The sequence below is a fragment of the Papilio machaon genome, chromosome 7 (genome assembly GCF_912999745.1).
Source record: "Papilio machaon chromosome 7, ilPapMach1.1, whole genome shotgun sequence".
Taxonomy (NCBI): domain Eukaryota; kingdom Metazoa; phylum Arthropoda; class Insecta; order Lepidoptera; family Papilionidae; genus Papilio; species Papilio machaon.
Window position 1 is genome coordinate 3,865,767 of NC_059992.1, and position 20,760 is coordinate 3,886,526.

At 31.4% G+C, this 20,760-nt stretch overlaps 1 protein-coding gene across 2 annotated transcripts; it reads left to right on the forward strand.

The window, feature by feature from the left end:
- Positions 1–12,665: 12,665 nt before the first annotated feature.
- Positions 12,666–18,697, forward strand: LOC106709456 (DNA ligase 1). Of its 2 annotated transcripts, XM_014501273.2 has the most exons (12): positions 12,666–12,882; positions 12,986–13,603; positions 13,739–13,990; positions 14,452–14,649; positions 14,725–14,802; positions 15,019–15,132; positions 15,364–15,608; positions 16,573–16,691; positions 16,880–16,925; positions 17,618–17,692; positions 18,037–18,233; positions 18,490–18,570. In XM_014501273.2, the coding sequence occupies exons 1-11, from the start codon at positions 12,790–12,792 to the stop codon at positions 18,188–18,190; spliced, it is 1,992 nt and encodes a 663-aa protein (XP_014356759.2). In that variant the 5' UTR covers positions 12,666–12,789; the 3' UTR covers positions 18,191–18,233; positions 18,490–18,570. The 2 variants fall into 2 exon arrangements, with proteins under 2 accessions (XP_014356759.2, XP_014356752.2); XM_014501266.2 differs by lacking the exon at positions 16,880–16,925 and having other exon boundaries at positions 18,490–18,697.
- The last annotated feature ends 2,063 nt before the right edge of the window (positions 18,698–20,760 follow it).

Genomic DNA, 20,760 nt, shown 5'->3' on the forward strand with positions numbered 1-20,760 from the left:
ATAGTGAAGCCACAGGATAAATCGTTTGTTAAGCCCGCTCCCATGTGTATGACTAATTGTTGATTTTTTAATATATCTATAACCATTAATAATAAATTTTGTAGTTAACTAGACTAAGCATAACGACCATAGCTATTATTGAGTTAACAAAAAAATTTAAAAAAAAAAATTTTATTATAATCAAAAGGTGAAGACAGAATCTTTATTATAATTACCAAATACTTAATTTAATACGTAATCAAATTAGGATAAAATGAACATAAAAGCGACTCAATTTAGATGAAAATTCCTTTGTTAGCTTTTATTTAAATGGCAAGAGTATAGGAGCAAACCCCGCCTGCTATGTAAAATGAAACCGAATTAAATTGCAAGTCGTAAATTGTAAAACGAACCATTTCCACAATACAATCATGAATCTGTTTCTTGCTCATCAGCCGCAATAGAAGAGTGTTGTTTAGGTCTGAAGATACTTGTTAAAACCTTAAAGAGCATAACTACCACTGTTGCAGATTACAAGTATAGTCGATAAGTCAGTTTTCGGCGACGAAACTAAAAGAACTCATCATTCAAACAAAGAACAAAATGTACAAAGTACAAAATACTAATACTAAGCTTAAAAGTAATCGTAGATCTTGTAAAAGTTTTATTATTTTTTCATGTGCCGTGATGCAGCCGATGCACCGCTTCCCTTAAGCGTGCTATAGACGCGTCGATAACGACCGATAGCACAATCGGTACCACCTAAGGCGGAACTGATGCTAACTATCCGAACTCTGCCAACTGACTGTCTTCCCCGCACAAGCACCCGCAAGTCCCGCGCTCGACCGTGGCGGTGAGAGATTTCAATCTACCCACTTGTGCGGGGAGAATAAAAAATATTCGAGCTACCTACATTAAACCTGTATAGACGAACCGCGAAATTCAAAAATATAGTTCGTCATTGAAGATGACGAACCACAGTGCCTAACGTTTTTACTTATTTAAGTTCGTTGAAATTATTAAAATATATGTGTTCACATACATATTCGATACACTTTAAAAGCATACATACGTATAAAGCAAGGGTGGCAAAATACGACAGTCGAATGTGGAGCCTGTGTAATTCAGACGAAGATCCGGCGCAAAAACTGTCGGAATGACAGCGCAGTATCCGAAAATCGCGCGCTAAAGAGACACTCGTACTTCTCTCAAGGCAAACGTTAAATACAAACTTTAATTTCTGCATATTAACTTTACAAATAACGTGTTAATACAGCTGCCAGCTTCTAATGACAATTTTAAATACAAATTTTGTCGATGACCATACAAAAGCATTTTTGTCAAAGATTGTCACAAATATTCGTTTAACTCCACTGAAAACTGGCGACAAGAAACTACAACCAGTGACATATATAACACGAGGAGATGGTAGATTTCCTTGATAATGTTTTAATAAATAGGTTTTGGGTAATTTTATGGTAAAAAAATACTTTACAAGGTATTCGATACATTTTGAAACAAGTAATAAAAAGCTAAATGTGCCTGATACTTAATTTCCAACATAAAACGTTTAGAACAAAATGTACGCTCGTTAAAACTCGTCCGTATGTAAAGTTCATTGCCAAGGAAATTAGCGAGACGTGGATATTACATACATAGCAACGTTAGATTTAGGCTAACTTTTATTGTTATATATTTAGTACATTTTTCTGCAACATAAAAACTACATGTTACAACACGCAATATAGTAGTAATTCGTAATTCTATTCTACTTCTTTTTTATCTGTATTGTTCTTCAGACGTTAAAGTTAATATAAACAAACATGACACCAGATACTGCATTTAAAATCAAACCTTTTAAATGCGGCACTGCGTAGTGTCAAGTGTGGGTGGGTTGTGAAGGGGTAAAGTGATGCAGGGGGTGGGGGGTAGGAACAGGATGCGCGCCAGCGGTAACTCATGCGATCTTCCGGCGCAAAAACGAGCGACGGACAGCGTCACTTGTAAACGTCGTCCGAACATATACTAGGAAAATAATGTACACAACTTTTTTATTTGCTAAGTCTGAACAAAGTTTACTGAAGGAATTTCAAAAAATAATTCATACCGAGAGTAATTGTAGTGTATTGGAGTATAGAGTGTAGAAAACTAGAATAGTAACTTTTAGAAATTTTACCGCAAAAAAGCTGTAGCTAAAAAAATATATATATACATTTTTGATATTAATTCACACACATTTATATCTAAAGCTTTTGACAGGGAAGTTGTGAATTTAGATTTGAGTGGCGAGTAGTATACTAAAATCCCATTAAAGTCTATTCCAATTTATATATCAGGAAGCCGCTTGCTCGTTTGTCACCTTAAAATGTAAAAAAGGAGCTCTCGGCCATCTGGAAGGACCAAACCAAAACCCATGCGTTTTAGTTTGTTTATGACCAACCAACTAACTACCTGAAAAGCTATGAAATACTTCTGCTACAGAAGTTTCAATTTTAGCCAAATTGCGAGAACATTACAGCTGGAAATATTTCTCTTGAACTGTTCGCGTTCAAAACAATGCTTTGCGGAAAAACACTGTCCGTCAACTTCGTCCAAATAAATAGTGTTCCATTTTCACTTGACACGTCCCGTATTTTATATTTTACTGGAAAACTTTAAAGGGTGTACTGTTAAATTTACATTTTAAACTATGGACTTGATCAAATTACATTCATATATTATAGTTTATTTAAAGAATTTAGTTGTTTTTGTACCAGTGCTAGCATTTGTAAATTAAGAAATGTCTTATTTTTCAAATTGTTTTGTTACGGCAATGTATTAAATAAAGTCAAAAAAAAAACTTAAATTCCTATATATCATACAATATATTAAAATTCCAGAGGCAGATATAATGATAAAGCGACTTAAAGTTTTCTTACCACTGGTCTCTTAATCCCCCTGACAAAAGTGATTGCTCTCTTACGAATTTGTTACGGCTTACAATTTGTCACATTTAACAAACAGGAATAAAAAATAGAAAACGGGGTGAAAATGATCCTATGTCCGTTTCCTGGTTCTAAGCTACCTGCCCACCAATTTTCAGTCAAATCGATTCAGCCGTTCTTGAGTTATAAATAGTGTAACTAACACGACTTTCTTTTATATATATAGATACTAGCTTTTACCCGCGACTCCGTCTGCGCGGAATAAAAAATAGAAAACGGGGTGAAAATGATCCCTATGTCCGTTTCCTGGTTCTAAGCTACCTGCCCACCAATTTTCAGTCAAATCGATTCAGCCGTTCTTGAGTTATAAATGGTGTAACTAACACGACTTTCTTTTATATATATAGATTTATTTCTTAACAAACCTTATTTCTGATATTTTGTGAGAGAAACAAAAAATTCATTGTAATTGTTATAACTGGTGCTTTCTTATTGAATTTAATATTTAATTTGGTGGATTCTAATATTATATTGATGTTAAAACATTAAATCACTTGAACTATATAATAAATGAATTTACGTAGCAATAAGTTTTAATGTTTCGACAGATTCAAGTCTGTAAAATTTCCTTTGCAATTTCCCTCAGTGACATTCGATTTCGACGTCTAATATCGCATTCGTCACGTCGAATATTACCCTCACGGATCATATAATCGCTGTAGGTCTTCGAGATTTCTTTCCTTTGACCCGAATGTTTTATTACAAAATCATGTCACTACTATTTTTTTGTCACAAACTAACATTATATAACTTCAAAACATTATTGTTTCAATAGTTCACTTAATTATTTTTATTGGCTCTCATTCATTATATGGTTTATAGCAAGCATTAAAGCAAGTTTCTAATAGCAACTATGAGACAGTACGGAATATATTAGGCTTGCCTAAATTAAGTAGTAGAGGTAAACAATCAAGCACTCTATCCTAGCGCTTATTCAGATCACGTGTATAATACAATTATTCGAGTTAAATATACGAGCCTGATTCTCTATTCTATGTTTTAATTTAAAACTCTTGCAGTAAACTGACTTTAAAATCCGATATTCTAATAACTTAGACAAAACCTACGTTGTTTTAGTTTAATGTATTTAGATTCAACTAGCTTGGTAAACTTAGTTAAAAAGGATTTATATAAATACCTGATTGACTAATAAAATTCAAAATTATGAGTCCATAGATTTCATATAATGACAAAATTGAGATGAAATTAAAGCAAAATTTTCTAAAGATTTCAAACGTAAAGCTGTTCGTATCTTTCGTAGAACGTAAACAAGTATGTACACGAAGAAACCAATTCAGAGACTAATGAATGTCTGCGGACTAGGAATTGATGGCCGGCGCAGCGTTAAGCTTACAAAACCAATTTGAAGCCAGTAAGTTTTACTCCACTAATTAATTTTATTTCTTTTTTTTTTTTCAAATCGTTCGCATTATTTTTGAAACCTTATCTAGATGATATTGTTTACATTTTTTTCCATTCAAAGTTAATTGATAAAATATTCTGTCTGTTTTGTATATTATTTAACTAACTTTATCATTATATGTAAGGAGCATTATATTTAGTCAGGCGTTTTTGCAATCAACAATTTTTTTTCCTTTTATAGGCCTGAAACTAGTTATATTTTGCTTTTTCTTTGCAATACAGGTTTGAACAACTATTAAAATTGCAAGAGAATCGTTTCGCGGTTTCCCGGCCTGCGTAACTTTAAAACTTTCTGTGGCCAACTTCCGCGTTTATGCTTTACGAGCTTCCTAATTATTTAACGGCGCGCCTCCTATTCAACTGCAAATTGCACACGAGTGTTAAAAGAAAACAACGTAAAAATATACACTTAATTTTAAGTAACATTTGAGAAAACCTTTAATGCATATATTTTATACATACTTATTTTTATTTATTTCTCTACCTTTTGCAATTATCTGTCGGGTCAAATATGTTCTTATTGTATAGTACTTTACAACAATAATTACACATCAAATACACCTTGGCAGTCTACAAGCAATAATCATTCTCAAAAGCTAATTTCACGGAAATACTAACAAAAAATATACGATTGGTGTAGATCAAGTGAAAAAATTTCCTTTCCTTAAATACACAGTCCCAAGAAAAAAACAAACTGCCTGTATCATCGTCGGGAACGAGGCGGAACGACGTCACTTCGACCCAAATATATCAATGAAGACAGGATGAAAATTGGACTGGACCCGTGTTAATGTTTTGTTTGGACTCGTGTTCCACATTCTGATGTATTATAAGACTACTAATATCAGAAACTTATGTCGTTTGCACAACTAATGCTTATTTGTTTAATTCATTACATTATTTTTAAACTTACTTCGTTATAGGTTTTACTCTAATATAGCAATACTAGTCGTGATTACTGAGCAAGATATGTCATTTCTAAGTAGTTATTAATTTAAAAAAAAGCAATGAACCCGACAAATAATAACAGCATTAATAAATCACAAAGACTATACCTAATGCTTAATAAGATACATCGAACATGCAATACACACGAAATTGAAAAAAAATTTAGTCGTAGGTTACTACGATGATTTTTATTACAAGCCCAAATACGAATACTATATTCATATAAACCGCATATCCTGCACTAATAAGACAAAGCGAGGCTTGCAAATAAGCACTAACGTACAGACTAGCTGCAAACAATACCAGAAAAGCCAGTTAACGATATCAAAGGAACCTATGTGTACTAAACGGCTTTGTGTATTCACCAACAATAATTGCCATCTAATTAATCTATTATAAGCTATACTAATATAGTATAGAATTTTAAATAGACTTATCTTTTGAACTACTTTAATTCTTTAGATATTTAAATTGTATGTTATGAAAATGAAACAGAAATATGCTTAAAATAATAGTTGCAGTAAAGTGAGCCTACTAGCGCCATCTATTAAATTTAACGTGTACTCAACATTTTAACTAAATCTATATCTAGTTACACTATTTATAACTCAAGAAAGGCTGAATCGATTTGACTGAAAATTGGTGGGCAGGTAGCTTAGAACCAGGAAACGGACATAGGATAATTTTTACCCCGTTTTCTATTTTTTTATACCGTGCGGACGGAGTCGCGGCTAAGAGTTAATATTTATATTTAAGCTAACATTAAAATATAGTTAAATATAGTTTTAATTCGAAGCTTTGTAACTTTTTTCATTGCTTTAGTAATTCAAAAAATTGTATTTATACCTACATAGTGTTTTTGCAAACATAATCATAGTACTTAGTGACTTAGATAGTAGAATGAGTCTACTTTACGTGTTTGTACATGCTTGGCATTCGTCCAACTTTTACAATAAATCCTCGCTTTAATCAGTTCTGTCACAAAACATACAAGAGACATTAAATAGGCAAGAAAATGTTATTACTTATTACGAATACAGATAATATAAGAAAAATAATTTAAAAGTCAGTCAATAAATTCATGATTATAATTCTGTCATAAATAATTACTGTTAACAAAAATAACCAAAATGTTTAATCGCTATTTTATGATAGATATTATTCATCTATATTTGTGACATAACAAATAACATTATCACCATCCAATGGTGTAAATAAATTTTCAATTCCAAAACAAGTTAGACAAAAGTGTTTCGTGGTCGAACTTATTAAACCCTCAATGAATCAATACTATGCCAAAAACGATTAAAACAATTTTGTAAGACAACGAGTAATTGAAATACTGGTTAACATTGTATTATAATGCGACGAATGGTAACCGACAAAGGAGTACCCCATACAAAACGTACTGAATTAAAATACATATTCTGTGTGTATCTGTCTGACATGCATCTACAAAAAGCCGTCACTTTACATAAGGGGCGAGGGTGACAGAATGCCACGCAATCGAATGTAAAGCCCCTACACATTTAAAGGAAGATACAGCGCAAAAACTGTCCAACTGAGCTGTAATACTCGCAGCGCTTAGAGCCGAAACGTACATACGAGTATAAATACCAAAAGTGGAGAGTGAAAGATATAATTTATCTTTATTAATTACCACGAGAAAATAAAACAGTAAACTACCCTAGTATATAAAATCTGCAAAATCAAAATCGCAGAACAATTTTCATACTTTCATTACGTCATATACGATACTGACTAATATGACAATTATAGTGCTTAATAATATGTAATTGTTACCTAATTGTGTTTGGAATAATCAAGTGCCTTTGGAATAACTGATTAAATTAAAAAATACCCGTGTTTATACAAATTATTATACAAGTATAGCTCTCTTTTGCCATTTTCCTAACCCTCCAGGGTAGCAACGTTTTCACTCTGCTCCAACATGAAAACGTATTGCATAAATTACAACAAACGTGATTAGAATACGAGAGTGAGGCAAACGATCAACATATCTACATTTTCTCCAAAAATTGATATTTAACAAGACTTTTTGTAATTTTCCTACTCCCTGCTCCACTAGTTAATGAAATTTAAAAATAAATAAATCGCGTCACAAGCATTTGCATGTTGGCCATACTTTTGTACCTCTCTCGACTCAACTTTTGTACTATTCTTTAAGTAAGCAATAAACTAATGTAGAACAATCAATTTACTATTATAGTTTAACTACCGCACACTCTGGGTGCGGTTAAAATGTTACTTGAACAATACCATAGCGAAGATATCTCTAACAAAATCTACTCTCTTACTAGGCACTCAACTACTTTTTTGAGCGCAGTAGTACTTAAGAAAAACACCAGCTTTGTAGTGAAAAATGTTGTGAGAAAATAACATAAAAAGAAAGTACATCCTCTGCTATGTCACAGCCACTAAAAGTTATTTGTGAACGTTAAAAAAAACTGTTACGCACGGCTAAATCATCTCACGGCCGAGTGGGCTACAATCACAGCACTAACTTTGTTCGCGCGCTGCCTGCCACTACATTATAGATGCTTTAGCTTTTTTACAGCGAAACATAAAAAAATAATATGATACTTTGACCTTAGGACTTAATAACTTTTCTGTTACTGTAAGTAATAAGTAAGATTTTATGTTAGAGTATACAAGGTTAAATATATGTAAGTGCACATAGGTGTACATAAGTTTAGATATAGGGTTTGCGGCATCTCTATGGGTCTTAAATCGTGAAACTAGTAAATTAACAGAGTAGTAATAGTTATAGAGTAGTAAGTAAAGGACTAAGATATTGTGAAATTATTAAGAATTAGAAAACATATAAGTATCTATGTATCTATTTATGTATGATATGTAATTCTATTAAGACTGACAAATATTGCCTCTTATTACCTTTCTTCTAGATGTTAAAATAATATTACTCTGGCTTCCACTTTCGTCAGTTTCAAACTTCCTAAGCTCGTTCTGTGTAACAATCGTTGAAACTAATTAATTTTCCCAAAAGACCAAGCAGTTTTAGAATAATCTTGACGTAAGTTAGTGCACTCCTTCCTAAAAGCAATTTCTCTGAGCGGGCACCATTACTGCTCCTCGAGGAACCCATTCACTCTGTCTGATAACGATGAAATGAATTGAATAGACTAATTATTCCCATCACGACCTCTTAGAGCCCGCTACTCTTTTGTTTCGGTAATTTGAAAACGTTTTGAACCTTTAACATCACAATAGTGAATTTACCAGCTCCGAACGATAAAGTACCGAAACAAAACAAAAAAAAACAAACAGACCCCAACAAAAGAACTAGAAAACAACACACAAACTCTCACAATCGTTTTACCTAATCGACTGGTCTGGAACTTTTTACCTTTCACCCTAAACACAATTAAAACTACAATAAATTACATTTTGTAAAACATGAAAAAATGACATCTGTACAATACATACTAGAAAGAATTACAAAATTACACATAACTGACGGTAACTGACATTGTGCAAAAGAATATAATATAGTAAAAAATATAAACTTTCAATATATAGCAAAAAGTAATATTATATTTCAAATATTAGAATTGTTATAGACGTATAAATTTCAAGTGGAAAATCTCAAAGGACTTCGAAAACAAATTACGCTTGTTAATTGAAATGAACTGCGTAGAGACGGCTCCGGACCAGCTTTAACCTCGGTCGGACCATCGATTTCTCACTCGCCGACACTCGATTGCGTGATAAATTGATGCGATCTTGAAAATCACTGCAATATTAACGATTTCCGTACTAAATATAATATTATTATATATATATCCCTTTTTACTATTATGTTTGGTATTCAACAAAACGAATACAAAGCATTCTTACTACATAAAAGTACTAGTAAAAAATACTTGGTTATAACATGTACTTCTTCAATATCTCATTCTTATTTTTCTTATTAACGATTCTAGATAATCATGAAAATCATCTTTTAAAGCTCAATCAACATCTTTTTAAATCTGTCAGACTATCTAAAGTCATTAAAGCCGCCTACACAAAAGCTAAAAGGTTTAATAATTCTGAAAGGGATTTGATATAGCCTAAGCACAAAAGCAGACACGATAAATAGTAGATTAAAGCTACGGCAATATTGAAACGTCTACCTCCGCATGGAAAAATTTGCCTGCTGATAAAAAGCTTAAAACGAATGCTTAAAAGCTCAAAATTACATCCTTCCAATTAGGGTAAAAAGTGGTTGATATTTTACTAGTAAACATCATGAGAAAGTTTTACGTAATAATGTATTTCATTAAGTATATGGTGTAAGTTTTAAAATTATCACCTCTTGGTAACAGGTTTCTTGGCGACAGGTTGAAATTTACTTTCGGAACATTTTTATAACAAACACAAACAAGTGTAAGATTCTCGAAATGTGGCACATCAGGAAAAGTTGTATCTAATTTTCATCGTGTCCTTCGCATTATTGGGTCAATGTGACACAGTTCCTCCCGCAGTCCATTCATACAAGCAATTTTTTGTATCCTATTTCGTATACTTTTTTCCTCTATTTATTTTCCTGAAACATTTAAGAAGTGACGATGTTGTAACATTTTACTTAAAAATCTCAATGGGAGGCATTGGCAATAATAACAATGACAAAAGTTAGCCTTTGATTATTATTAAACTGAGTTATGAGAGTACCAAAGGAGCTTTTATATTTAAAAGCACTGATATTTTATACTCTTATATTTCATTAAAGCCCTTTTATAATAGGTCGTAAAGCTTCAAGATTATTTAGACATTATTCATCTTATTCATTGAGAAGTAGGTAACACTGAATTTTCTTTGTACACTTAAAGAAACAGTTCTATTCTTAAAATTTTAACAAAAGGACCGTATCCCGCAATTTAGTACAAATACGCAACCAAGTCATTCGCAAAAATGTATATATCCAGGCATCGTAATACAAAAATATCTCACAAATACACAAAAGATCACTTTTTACATTTTATTGTCATGTAACCCGGTGTTACATTTAAAAGAAGTAGGTATACCGTAATTCTTTCGAAAGGATTAGAGCTTTTTGAGAATATTTATTACCTACAAGGTACATAATTATAGTTTTTTTGTAACAGAATACTTTATGTGTTAATTTGCTTTATTTCTATAAAATTATATGATATCATTTTTCCGTAAATAATTTTTACTAAACACACATAAAACTTACTCATATGACGGTTAACGAATGGTATATTCAATATTATATAACTCAATAAATTATTTATTAAATTATAATAGTTTAGTATTTATTTTACTGTAAGAAATATAAACAGATATTGAAGCCGTTTGTCCAATTTATTAAAGCATTTTAATAAAATCAGATAAATCTCAGGCGCTTTTATTCCGATCACGTACACAATTATTCGAGTTAAGGGAGAAAGCTTTAGCCACTGGCCTCAGCGAATGGCCAACTTTCGCAATAAACCCATCGCGCCCCCGACACTTAATCAGTTTAATGAAAAAGATTTTACGGGAAATTATATCACTCAGTTGAGTGCTATTGTTTCTTCGAGCTGCCTTTTCCCAATAACCGTGTCCTGTTGTTTACTGATGCAATTTGCATGCTCTTGTCGATATCCTACGTGAGATCGTATTTTAAAGCAATCCGAATCTTATTTAGCATTAAGTGTATCATAATGAACAACAATAGATTCGTTGTTTAATAAAATAAAAAAAAAACACTATCTGAGAGTAACAACTATACTACCGTGTTTTCATTTTGAATAACATAAATTATGGTGGGCTTATTTTTTTTTAACTAAAATCAACTCTCAGATGGCTCAAAGCTTTCCTAAAATGTAGGCAAGCGATTCCAAACCGTAATCCTGAATCCGTCGCTGTTCTAACAAATTAAATCCTGATAAACTACATAAACATTTTTATTGTCCTTCCCTCCATTGATCTCCGCTAAAAAGACGTTCATTTTGAAATTGCGTATATTTATTATTTCGACAACTTTTCAATTAATTTTTAATTTCATATAAAGGAAATAGGAAAAAATAATTTTTATTGTCACTGGTAAAGAAATAAACGCTTAGTGAAACAATTAATTTAGAAAGATTCGGATAAAAGAATACCCGAGGCGGTCATAATTTAAGGAGATACAATTGTTGTCCGCAAAATCTCAAAGGACTCCGAAAATGAATTTACGACTCTGCAAAGTGTTTCACACCAAGTAATTGTTCTTATCTAAAAATAGCTTCATTTTAAAATCTTTTAACAAAAATATTAGCAAAAACAACATATACATGTATAGTATGTAATTTAAATATTTTTTTACTAAGAAGGAATAAACTCCTTGCAAAAAGCAAGGAGTTCTACAATGTCCCACTACTTATATAACAAGTTTTTATTTCTCTTTAAAATGTTGAAAGGTTTGAGTATTTACAGTTTTAAACTTATAGACTTTCAAAAGCTTTATGGAACTTCTTTTATACAGCAAAACTAAAATTAAGGGTTTATACGAAAATCACTCTGTAGCACCTTTATAAAATGGCACAGACGTACAGACATAATTTATTTAATTACAAACCTAGTATACAATAAATTGTCTCATTTTATAATAGGTTTGTAAACTTTAGAGACGTCACATGCCAAAAACATCAAAACCCATAGTGTTAAAAATTCATTACGTACTTAACCGCTGCTTTACATTTTTCGAGAGTACTAAAGTCTGCTTCGTTTATATTAAAGACCTCTATCTATTCGTTTTATCCCGCAAGAAATATGCTTTCACTTCAGTTTCCCTTTATCCTCCCAACGTACCGTCTTTCACAACAGCTTTTAAAATGATGGTTAGCTGAATTTTAACTTTTTCTTACTTAACAAGTTTTTCGTTGAGAGTTTTTTATAAGCTAACTGATTGAAGTAATTTTGTGATTTGATTTGTTATAGTATTTGAGACTGGAAAGATACACTACACTTAGTTTCGAAAACATGTTGTTGGGAAATTATAATAGTGAGTTTCCACTGTTAAAACACTTGCCATAAAACATATTAGTCTGATTCTCTTTGTAAAATTAGAGATAACGGTATGTTTTATTTCAAGAAGAACAAGATAAATTAAAAAATCAATCAATCATCATATTCCTTCTCACATTAATGTATATGTAGGTACTTTTTTCACAGATGACATGAATTTATGCTCTGTGATTACAACACTGATTTATTAGCGAATTCTGTGCCCAGCTGTCATTGTCAAATTTCATTTCAGCCATTTCGATTTCATTTTCGATAATTCAGTTTTTATTAGCAAATGAATTAAGATTACTGTGAATGATTTGTGTTTTTGAAACCCAAAAATAATTGCTCAAAGTAATTTTCTTAAAGGAGTATTGAAAACTTTTATGTTGCCATAGTTAAACTATAACAATATGTTATTTAATTAACAAATGATATAAACATGCAGGATAACGACGTACCATTTTTAATTTCTAACAAAAAATTAAAACCTGAGTACGAAGACTTGGAAAGGATTAAAGTATCTACAACCGTTGTGAGTTTGTTTCCTTAACTTAGTCTTGCTTTATATTTAGCTGAAGAAATTTTTTTATTAAGTTGCAGTGTATAAAAATATTTATTCAATATATTCTTTTTAGTTAACCATAGGACGTGGCTTAAAGAACTCCGTAGTTATACCATTTTTAGCAATCTCAAGAAATCATTGCATCATTAGAAAAACATATGATTCGTGGTTTATTGAAGACCACAGTAGTTTTGGAATAGAAGTTAATGGCCTAAAGTTGGGCAATGGCAAACACAAGAAGCTTAAAAATCTTGATGTTATTACTCTAGACCCAGCAAAAGAATTTGTTTATTCATTCGTAAATGTAGCCCAGACCGCCGAAGATGATAACATAGAATGTGAACCTTCCAATAAACGGATAAAACTCGAAAACAATGTTGACTCCACTGACATTATAAATGATGTAAAAATTAAATTTGAAAACTCTCAAAGTTCAGAAATGCAACATATTGCTGAAAAAATTGAAAATGCACAGCACATTCAAAAGAAGTCTCAACTGTTAAAAGATCACTTACAATCAGAAATGAGACAAAAAATACAAATGTTAAATAAATTTTATACAACAAGAATTGATAGCTTGGAGGATGGCAAAACTACAATTGAAGAACAAAGAGCTCTTCTTATACAAGAAAGAGACAGACAACTTGCTGCTCTGAAAGAGGAAATGGAAGGGAAAATTTCTAGCCTAAAGGTAAGTAAAAAATATCAAAATCATAAATTTGTTTTTATTTTATTAGCCAACTTCAAAAAGAAGGAGGTTATCAATTCAACTGTATTTTTTTTAAATAATACAATTACATATTTATTATGCAAATATTTATTACAGGAAGAAATTGAAAAACACAGTACAATAGAATCAGAACTTATTTTAGAGAATGTCTCCCTGAAACAGAAACTTTTAAAAGAGAGAGAAGAATTTCTGAGTGAAATAAATAGAGAAAGTTCGTCTAAACAAAATTTATTAAACAAACTGGAAGCTAAAATGTGGGAGCAAGAAGAAATTCGTAAAATGGAGAAAAGGAAACTGGAAGAAAAATTACGAAATGAAACAGAAATGCTTAAATTAGCAAATGAAAAGGTAATTCAAATACATCCAGTGCCCTCACATTTGTTTATGAAATAACATCAATTTCTTTATTATTGACATATTCATTAATCAAACACTTTCCATGGAAATGTGATTTTGTAGAAATTGTAACTATATATACTGTATATTAGATTGTCCAATAAATTTGTTCCCATTTTCTATAGGTAGCTTAGAAGAGACCTCAATTTATTATAATTATTGAAAACACATGACATCTTTGGTTGAGATAAGAACTGATTTAGATATTTTTTGTCGAAAAATGTAAGACATTATAGTATAGAATGGTACCAATATAATTTTAAAATTGTATACTAATGTTTAAGTGAATTGTGTTTCAATTGTTGTTAAAACTCTGCACAAACTTATCCCACAACGTAATACATAAAGCAGCGAGGTTCAAACATCTTGGTCCAAAGATATGATTTTTTATTGGTTATTCTTATATATTATAGGAAATAAAAGAACTGGAAGAACAAAAGAAGTTGAGGGAAAGTGAATTGTTGCAAGCTTTGAATGTTCTAAAAAGTAAACTGGAATCAAAAGAAAAGGAAACACAACAGCATAAATGTGAAGTTGAACAAGAGTTAACCAGAAAAGTTGAACAAATGAAAAAAGTTAGCAAAGAAGAAAAACTAAAAATGGAACAACTTGTAAGATTGAAGATGTTTAATGAAATTTTAATATTTGTTAATAAACATTGCTATAAGAAAACTGCATTGTTTCAGATCCGTGAAAGAGAAGAGCTACAAAAGAAGTTGACTGAAGCCAAAATCAATGCGAACAAGTCTATCGTAGAATTAAAGGTATGCATTTTAAATATTTCATCACATGTCAATTACACCTAGATATTTCTAGAATTAAACAAAAGATTCAATTTCTAACATTAACTTATCATATTAAGAAGTTCTATTAAGAAGTATTTGAAGTGCATAATAACTAAGATTGGTCAAAAGAAAGAAATATAGGCTTGTACATTAACTAACTTAGATATTAATAATAATAAAATTTTATATTTTTAGACCCGAGTGGAAGACAGGGAGACGGAACTCGCCGCGCTGGCTGCGGAGAGGATACAGAAACATTCCGAACAGTCCACTGAAGTTATCAATTCACTTCTGGAGCAATTGGATAAGGTTGTTTACTTCTTCAACATTTAGCAAATTCTTATCTTTTTGTTTTTATCATAGTTTTGAGAAATTCCAATTTGTCAAAACCAATGAGAGTGAATATAATATAATCATATATACAACATTTTGTAAAAACTACACAAATACTTAATACTTGCCTTGTAATTATATTCCGTGGTGATTATTATAATCAATAATAAATAATAAATTACGTTATTTTAATTATTTAATTTTTAGGTAAAGAGTCAACTACGATCCGTGGAAAATGAAAAAGAAATGCTCAAAGCTGAGAACGAAACTGGTGAGATCTCTGCAAAAGAAAGTGCGGTCGCCGAGTTCACAGATATAATGGAGAATGAACTACAATGCAGCATCTGTGCGGAGTTATTTGTGTGTGCGACTACTCTTAACTGTGCTCACACCTTCTGTAAATATTGTATAACTATGTGGAAGAAGAAGAAATGGGAGTGCCCAATTTGTAGGTAAGTTGTATGATTTTTAATTAGGAATAATTTATATTTTACATGTAACAGGTAGTTTAACATCAGTGAGGCTTTAGTGAAACATATTGTCATCCCTCACAATGTCTGAAAAGACAGAGATAACCAGATGTATCCATACTAGTGTCCCGGCAGTTGTTGTCTATACTAATACTAGCTCTTACCCGCGACTCCGTCCGCGCGGAATAAAAAAATTTACACAAAATAAAAAAGTACCTATGTCCGTCTCCTAGTTCTAAGCTACCTCCCCATCAATTTTCAGCTAAATCAGTTCGATCAATCTTGAGTTATAAATAGTGTAACTAACACGACTTTCTTTTATATATATAGATAGATAAAAAAATGAATTATTTGATTGTTTGATACTTTTGCATTAAACAGGCTCCGAAACTATTGAATCACTTTGAAAAATTATTTCATTGTTGGGAAGCTACACTATCCCCAGTTGACACAAACTAAATTTATTACTACATTCATTTATAATTCCTTGCTTTCGCGGTCAACTGCAAGTCCACTATAGAAGCTGACGCCCGCGACTCAGTTTGCGCGGAATTAAAAGAAAAACATTATTAGTAGCCTATGTGTTCTTCCATACTATGTTCTACATCTATGCCAAATTTCATCAAGATCCGTTGAGCTGTTCCGGAAATACCTTCAAACAAACATCCATCCATCCATCCATACAAACATTCGCATTAATAATATTTAAGATTGTACTAGCTGACGCCCGCGACTCTGTCCGCGCGGTATTTAAAAAAACTTTATAAGTAGCCTATGTGTTCTTCCAGACTATGTTCTACAACCGTGCCAAATTTCAGCAAGATCCATTGAGCCTTTCTGGAGATACCTTCAAACAAACATCCATCTATCCATCCATCCATTCAAACATTCGTATTTATAATATTAGTAAGATTTTTTTTCACCTTAACAAATTTAAAATTTCCAGGAAACCAATAACATCGGAGTGCAAAAGTTTAGTACTGGACTCATTCATTGAGAAGATGGTTGAGAACCTGAGTGAGGAGATGAAGCGGAAGAGATTGGATCTGCTCAAGTCGAGAGAAGGTATCTGTTGACAACATATTGTCTGTAGTGGTAGTGAATAATACAGCTTCATAAATAAAATTAATTTAGCTCTACTAAACATTTAATCGTACTCAATTACCAACCGTATAGTTCATCAGTAATATTCATTACCTTTCTTTGCGTGATAAAATAAAAGACCAAGTAATATGAAGCTGTATTGTTTACAGAAGACGAGGCGGCACAAGCACATCATCCTAACTCCGATAACGACCGGTATGCTTTTCTTACATTTTTTTTTATTTCATCTGTACCACATTTTTCAATAACCTGTATTTTTTCGTATACACATTTTTTTTTATTTCATCTGTACCACATTTTTCAATAACCTGTATTTTTTCGTATACACATTTATTTTTATTTCATCTGTACCACATTTTTCAATAACCTATATTTTTTCGTATACACATTTATTTTTATTTCATCTGTACCACATTTTTCAATAACCTGTATTTTTTCGTATACACATTTATTTTTATTTCATCTGTACCACATGCGTAATATTTATTATTATTTAGTACTAGCTGTCGCCCGCGACTTTGTCCGCGCGGAATTTAAATAAACATAATAAGTAGTCTATTTGTTCTTCTAGACTATGTTCTGTTTATTTGCTAAAAATCGTCAAGATCCGCTGGAATAAAAGAAACATCCATCCATCTAAATATTCGCATTTATAATATTAATATGATGTCAGTCTTAAGATTGTACAATATTTCATACGTGTACCAAAAAAAAATTTTTTTTTGACAAACTGAAGAAAATATATTTTTCGTTAATGCCCCAATGTTGCTGCAAACAAACGTTTACTTTTGTGAATGTATTTTTTATGTATTTATTATGTAACAATAGCCTTGTAAGTTTGCATGGTAAGATGAAGTGTTACATTAATTTGGAGGTTTGTTGTGCAGCGGAAGTAGCAGCCATGACGAGTCGGAATTCAACTCGTCGTTCGACGAGGGGGAGGAGGAGGAGTACGAGGACTTGTGAGTACAAATTAACAATCGATTTAAAAAAAAATCATGCATTTAACCCTTAAATTATTAAAAACTTACCGGTGCGGCGAACAACACCTTATTAATTATTAAATGTTTGCTATGAAAAAACACTGTAGGAATATTTCGGATGCTTAAAAGAGAACATTGGTAAACTTAAATAAAGGCCCATTTACATGATTCTAGATCTTGTCTGTTGCATTCAATTATATTGAAAAAATTAAAATCTTGTAATATAACAGTTGGTTACAATTATTAAAGTTAAATTATGCGCACAATTTATTGCATTCAATTATTGCTCTGCCACGTATAAATGGGTGTTAATGGTGGCACAGCTTCGAACACGGACACGACTACTTCTGGCCGGCGACACGCGCCGAGCACGAGGCGGCAGCTGCACGCAGCCCCTATACCTATAGTGGATCTGACTTCGACTCCTTTGATACCTTCTCGACTACCAGTACCTCCTCCAGTGATAGCCGGGGGTAGCTCCGTCATCGTCGTGCGCATGGACCACGACTCGCTCACACAGGTTATTACACACACTATATAAAATAATCCATATAATTACTTCGCATTGTATTTATGTTAATATTTTTATGTTATTTTGAAATTTTTAATTTAAACGGAAGAATATAATACAGTGCTAAACACCATTTTTTATACAGATGTCGCAAAACAGTTATACTTACAAATTAACTAAAGAGTATTAAATGTGATAATTATCCCTTATTATTCTGGTTTAGACTAGCAGAACTTTTTTATGTGTTATTTATCAATTTCATCAGAACGAAGTACCTCTGAGGTCGGCGGGGGCGTTCGGGCAGGCGGCGAACGGCTCAGCCGAAACCGAAACTGGGGAACCTCAGACCTACGGAGTGTCATAAATATGTCACAGCTTTGTAATATATTGCATTTATATTCATTATATTATGTTATTAAGATAAAACTAACACCTTTGTTTGCTCTCCTAGATGACAGACGCGGTTCTATTATATATAAGATAATACAATGAACTTTTAAAATACAATGTCCACCAATAGCGTAAGGCAGTGATTCTCAACCACTGTGCCGCGGCACTTTTGTGTGCCGCCAAATTGTGTCTGTATTTCTTCGCATAAAAGAAAAATGACAGAAAAATATTTGAAAAAAAAAATAATTAGCGTCTAGAAATTTCATATAGATACAATTAATTTTATACAGTTGATAAACTATTTATGCAGTGTGTTGTAGTAAGTAAATAATGTTTATTTTTTCCTTTGTGTGTCGCCAAATTTTGAAATCGTTAAATATGTGCCGCAACAAAAAAAAGGTTGAGAATCACTGGCGTAAGGCTTACGATCCGCACTTCGAATCTTTATGATATAAACAATTAATATAGAGGATCGATTCAGTTATTTGATAAATTATCTCCTATCCCGAGCTTAATCTTTTGGGAAAAGTTTAAAAGAATATTTAATAAATTGTTTGTACAATTTACTAATGTTTTAAAAAATAAAAGTTTTAAATAGTTGTAACAGACCGCCTGTACATATCGCAGTCATGTTTTTTTTTCGTTTGAAATTAATTAATTTTGGTTCACGGAACCGGTACTATTATTATTTCCTTCCTATGTTATGTCATTCTCTGAGAGGGATTATACAGTCAAAATCTGTTATAACGACATCGAAGGGACTACTCATATTGAGTCGTAAAAACCGATAGTTGTAACAACCGGTAACAGGTATTAATAGGAAAGATATGTATATAACATTCAGCCAGGACCTTTGATTTTGGTCAATTTAACCGGTATGTTGTTCTAAACGATGTAGCCATAAACGGTTTTGACTGTATATGATTATTAATTTGAGATGGACTGAATATTCTAATCTAATTTGATAATTCAATCATTCTATTTATGCAGTTATTGATTTGGTTTAATGTATTTTTTGTTATTCATTTCAATTAATTATAAGATCAAGTTTGATCATACGAAATTTCAGTCTATGTTATTCTACCATAGTTTTTAATTGCAGTTAGAATACAATTTACAATTGAATGTTAGAATAAATGAAGAATACATGTGATTTAATTGATTATATTATCAATTATTACTTAATATTAAAATACATATTATAAAATGATCATAGATTATAAAAACTGTAACGTGATGCGAAGATTCCACATATAAGGTGTGACATTGAACATAGCCGAACGATATAATTTACAATTACATATGTATTGTTCACTGCAATTTAAAAATGCTGTAGAATTCACTGTGCGTATTAAATAAACGACTGTGTAAATATATGCTTGTTTTATTAATCTATATTTCAGTCACCTACTATGATAAGACTATAATGGCATTAACATCTAGAATAAAAAAACGGACGTACAGACACAACAATTTATTGATATTACATTTAATTTAAACACCGTACTTTAATTAAACTATAGTTAAAAATGTACTCGCATGATATACATTGTGCAATTTAATAATAAAATTTGTAAATAACATTAAATAAGATAAAATCACAAACATTAAATAGATCGATAAATTTAAAATACGTAACAATAATATGAGAAGGCATGAACAAATAAAAATTAGCAGATATAAAACCTTCAAAACACATGGTTCTGTCTAAAAATAGCCACATTCATACATGATAAACTTGAATTTAAAATTTTGCTAGAAGACGATTTTAACTATTTGGTCAATTAAAAAGAATATAAATAACATTTTAAATATATGTAGTCCTATATAAATAGTAATTAAATAATGAAAATCTTCAAAGCATTTTTATTTCATATTTCCGTTCCATGTGAAAATTGGTAAAGGTGAACTAAACGGTTAAACATACATAAATCACAAAATTTTATTTTACTATCTCAAAATACTTAAAATTAAAAACTGAATTAATAATACTTTCCACCATAAAAAGAGCAAAAATATAACAAATACTTATACAAATATTTGTAACTGGTACGATGTTTGAACTGTAAGTGTTACATACCACCTGCAAATCAATCAGCCACGATGACCTTGAAATAAATATGAACATCCTAAATCCTAACCTAGT

Coding starts and splice junctions, on each gene's coding strand:
- LOC106709456 (XM_014501266.2), top strand. CDS start 12,790: ATGCAGGATAACGACGTACCATTTTTAATTTCTAACAAAAAATTAAAA. Junction 12,883..12,985: donor TTAAAGTATCTACAACCGTT/GTGAGTTTGTTT, acceptor TATTCTTTTTAG/TTAACCATAGGACGTGGCTT. Junction 14,650..14,724: donor AACTAAAAATGGAACAACTT/GTAAGATTGAAG, acceptor GCATTGTTTCAG/ATCCGTGAAAGAGAAGAGCT.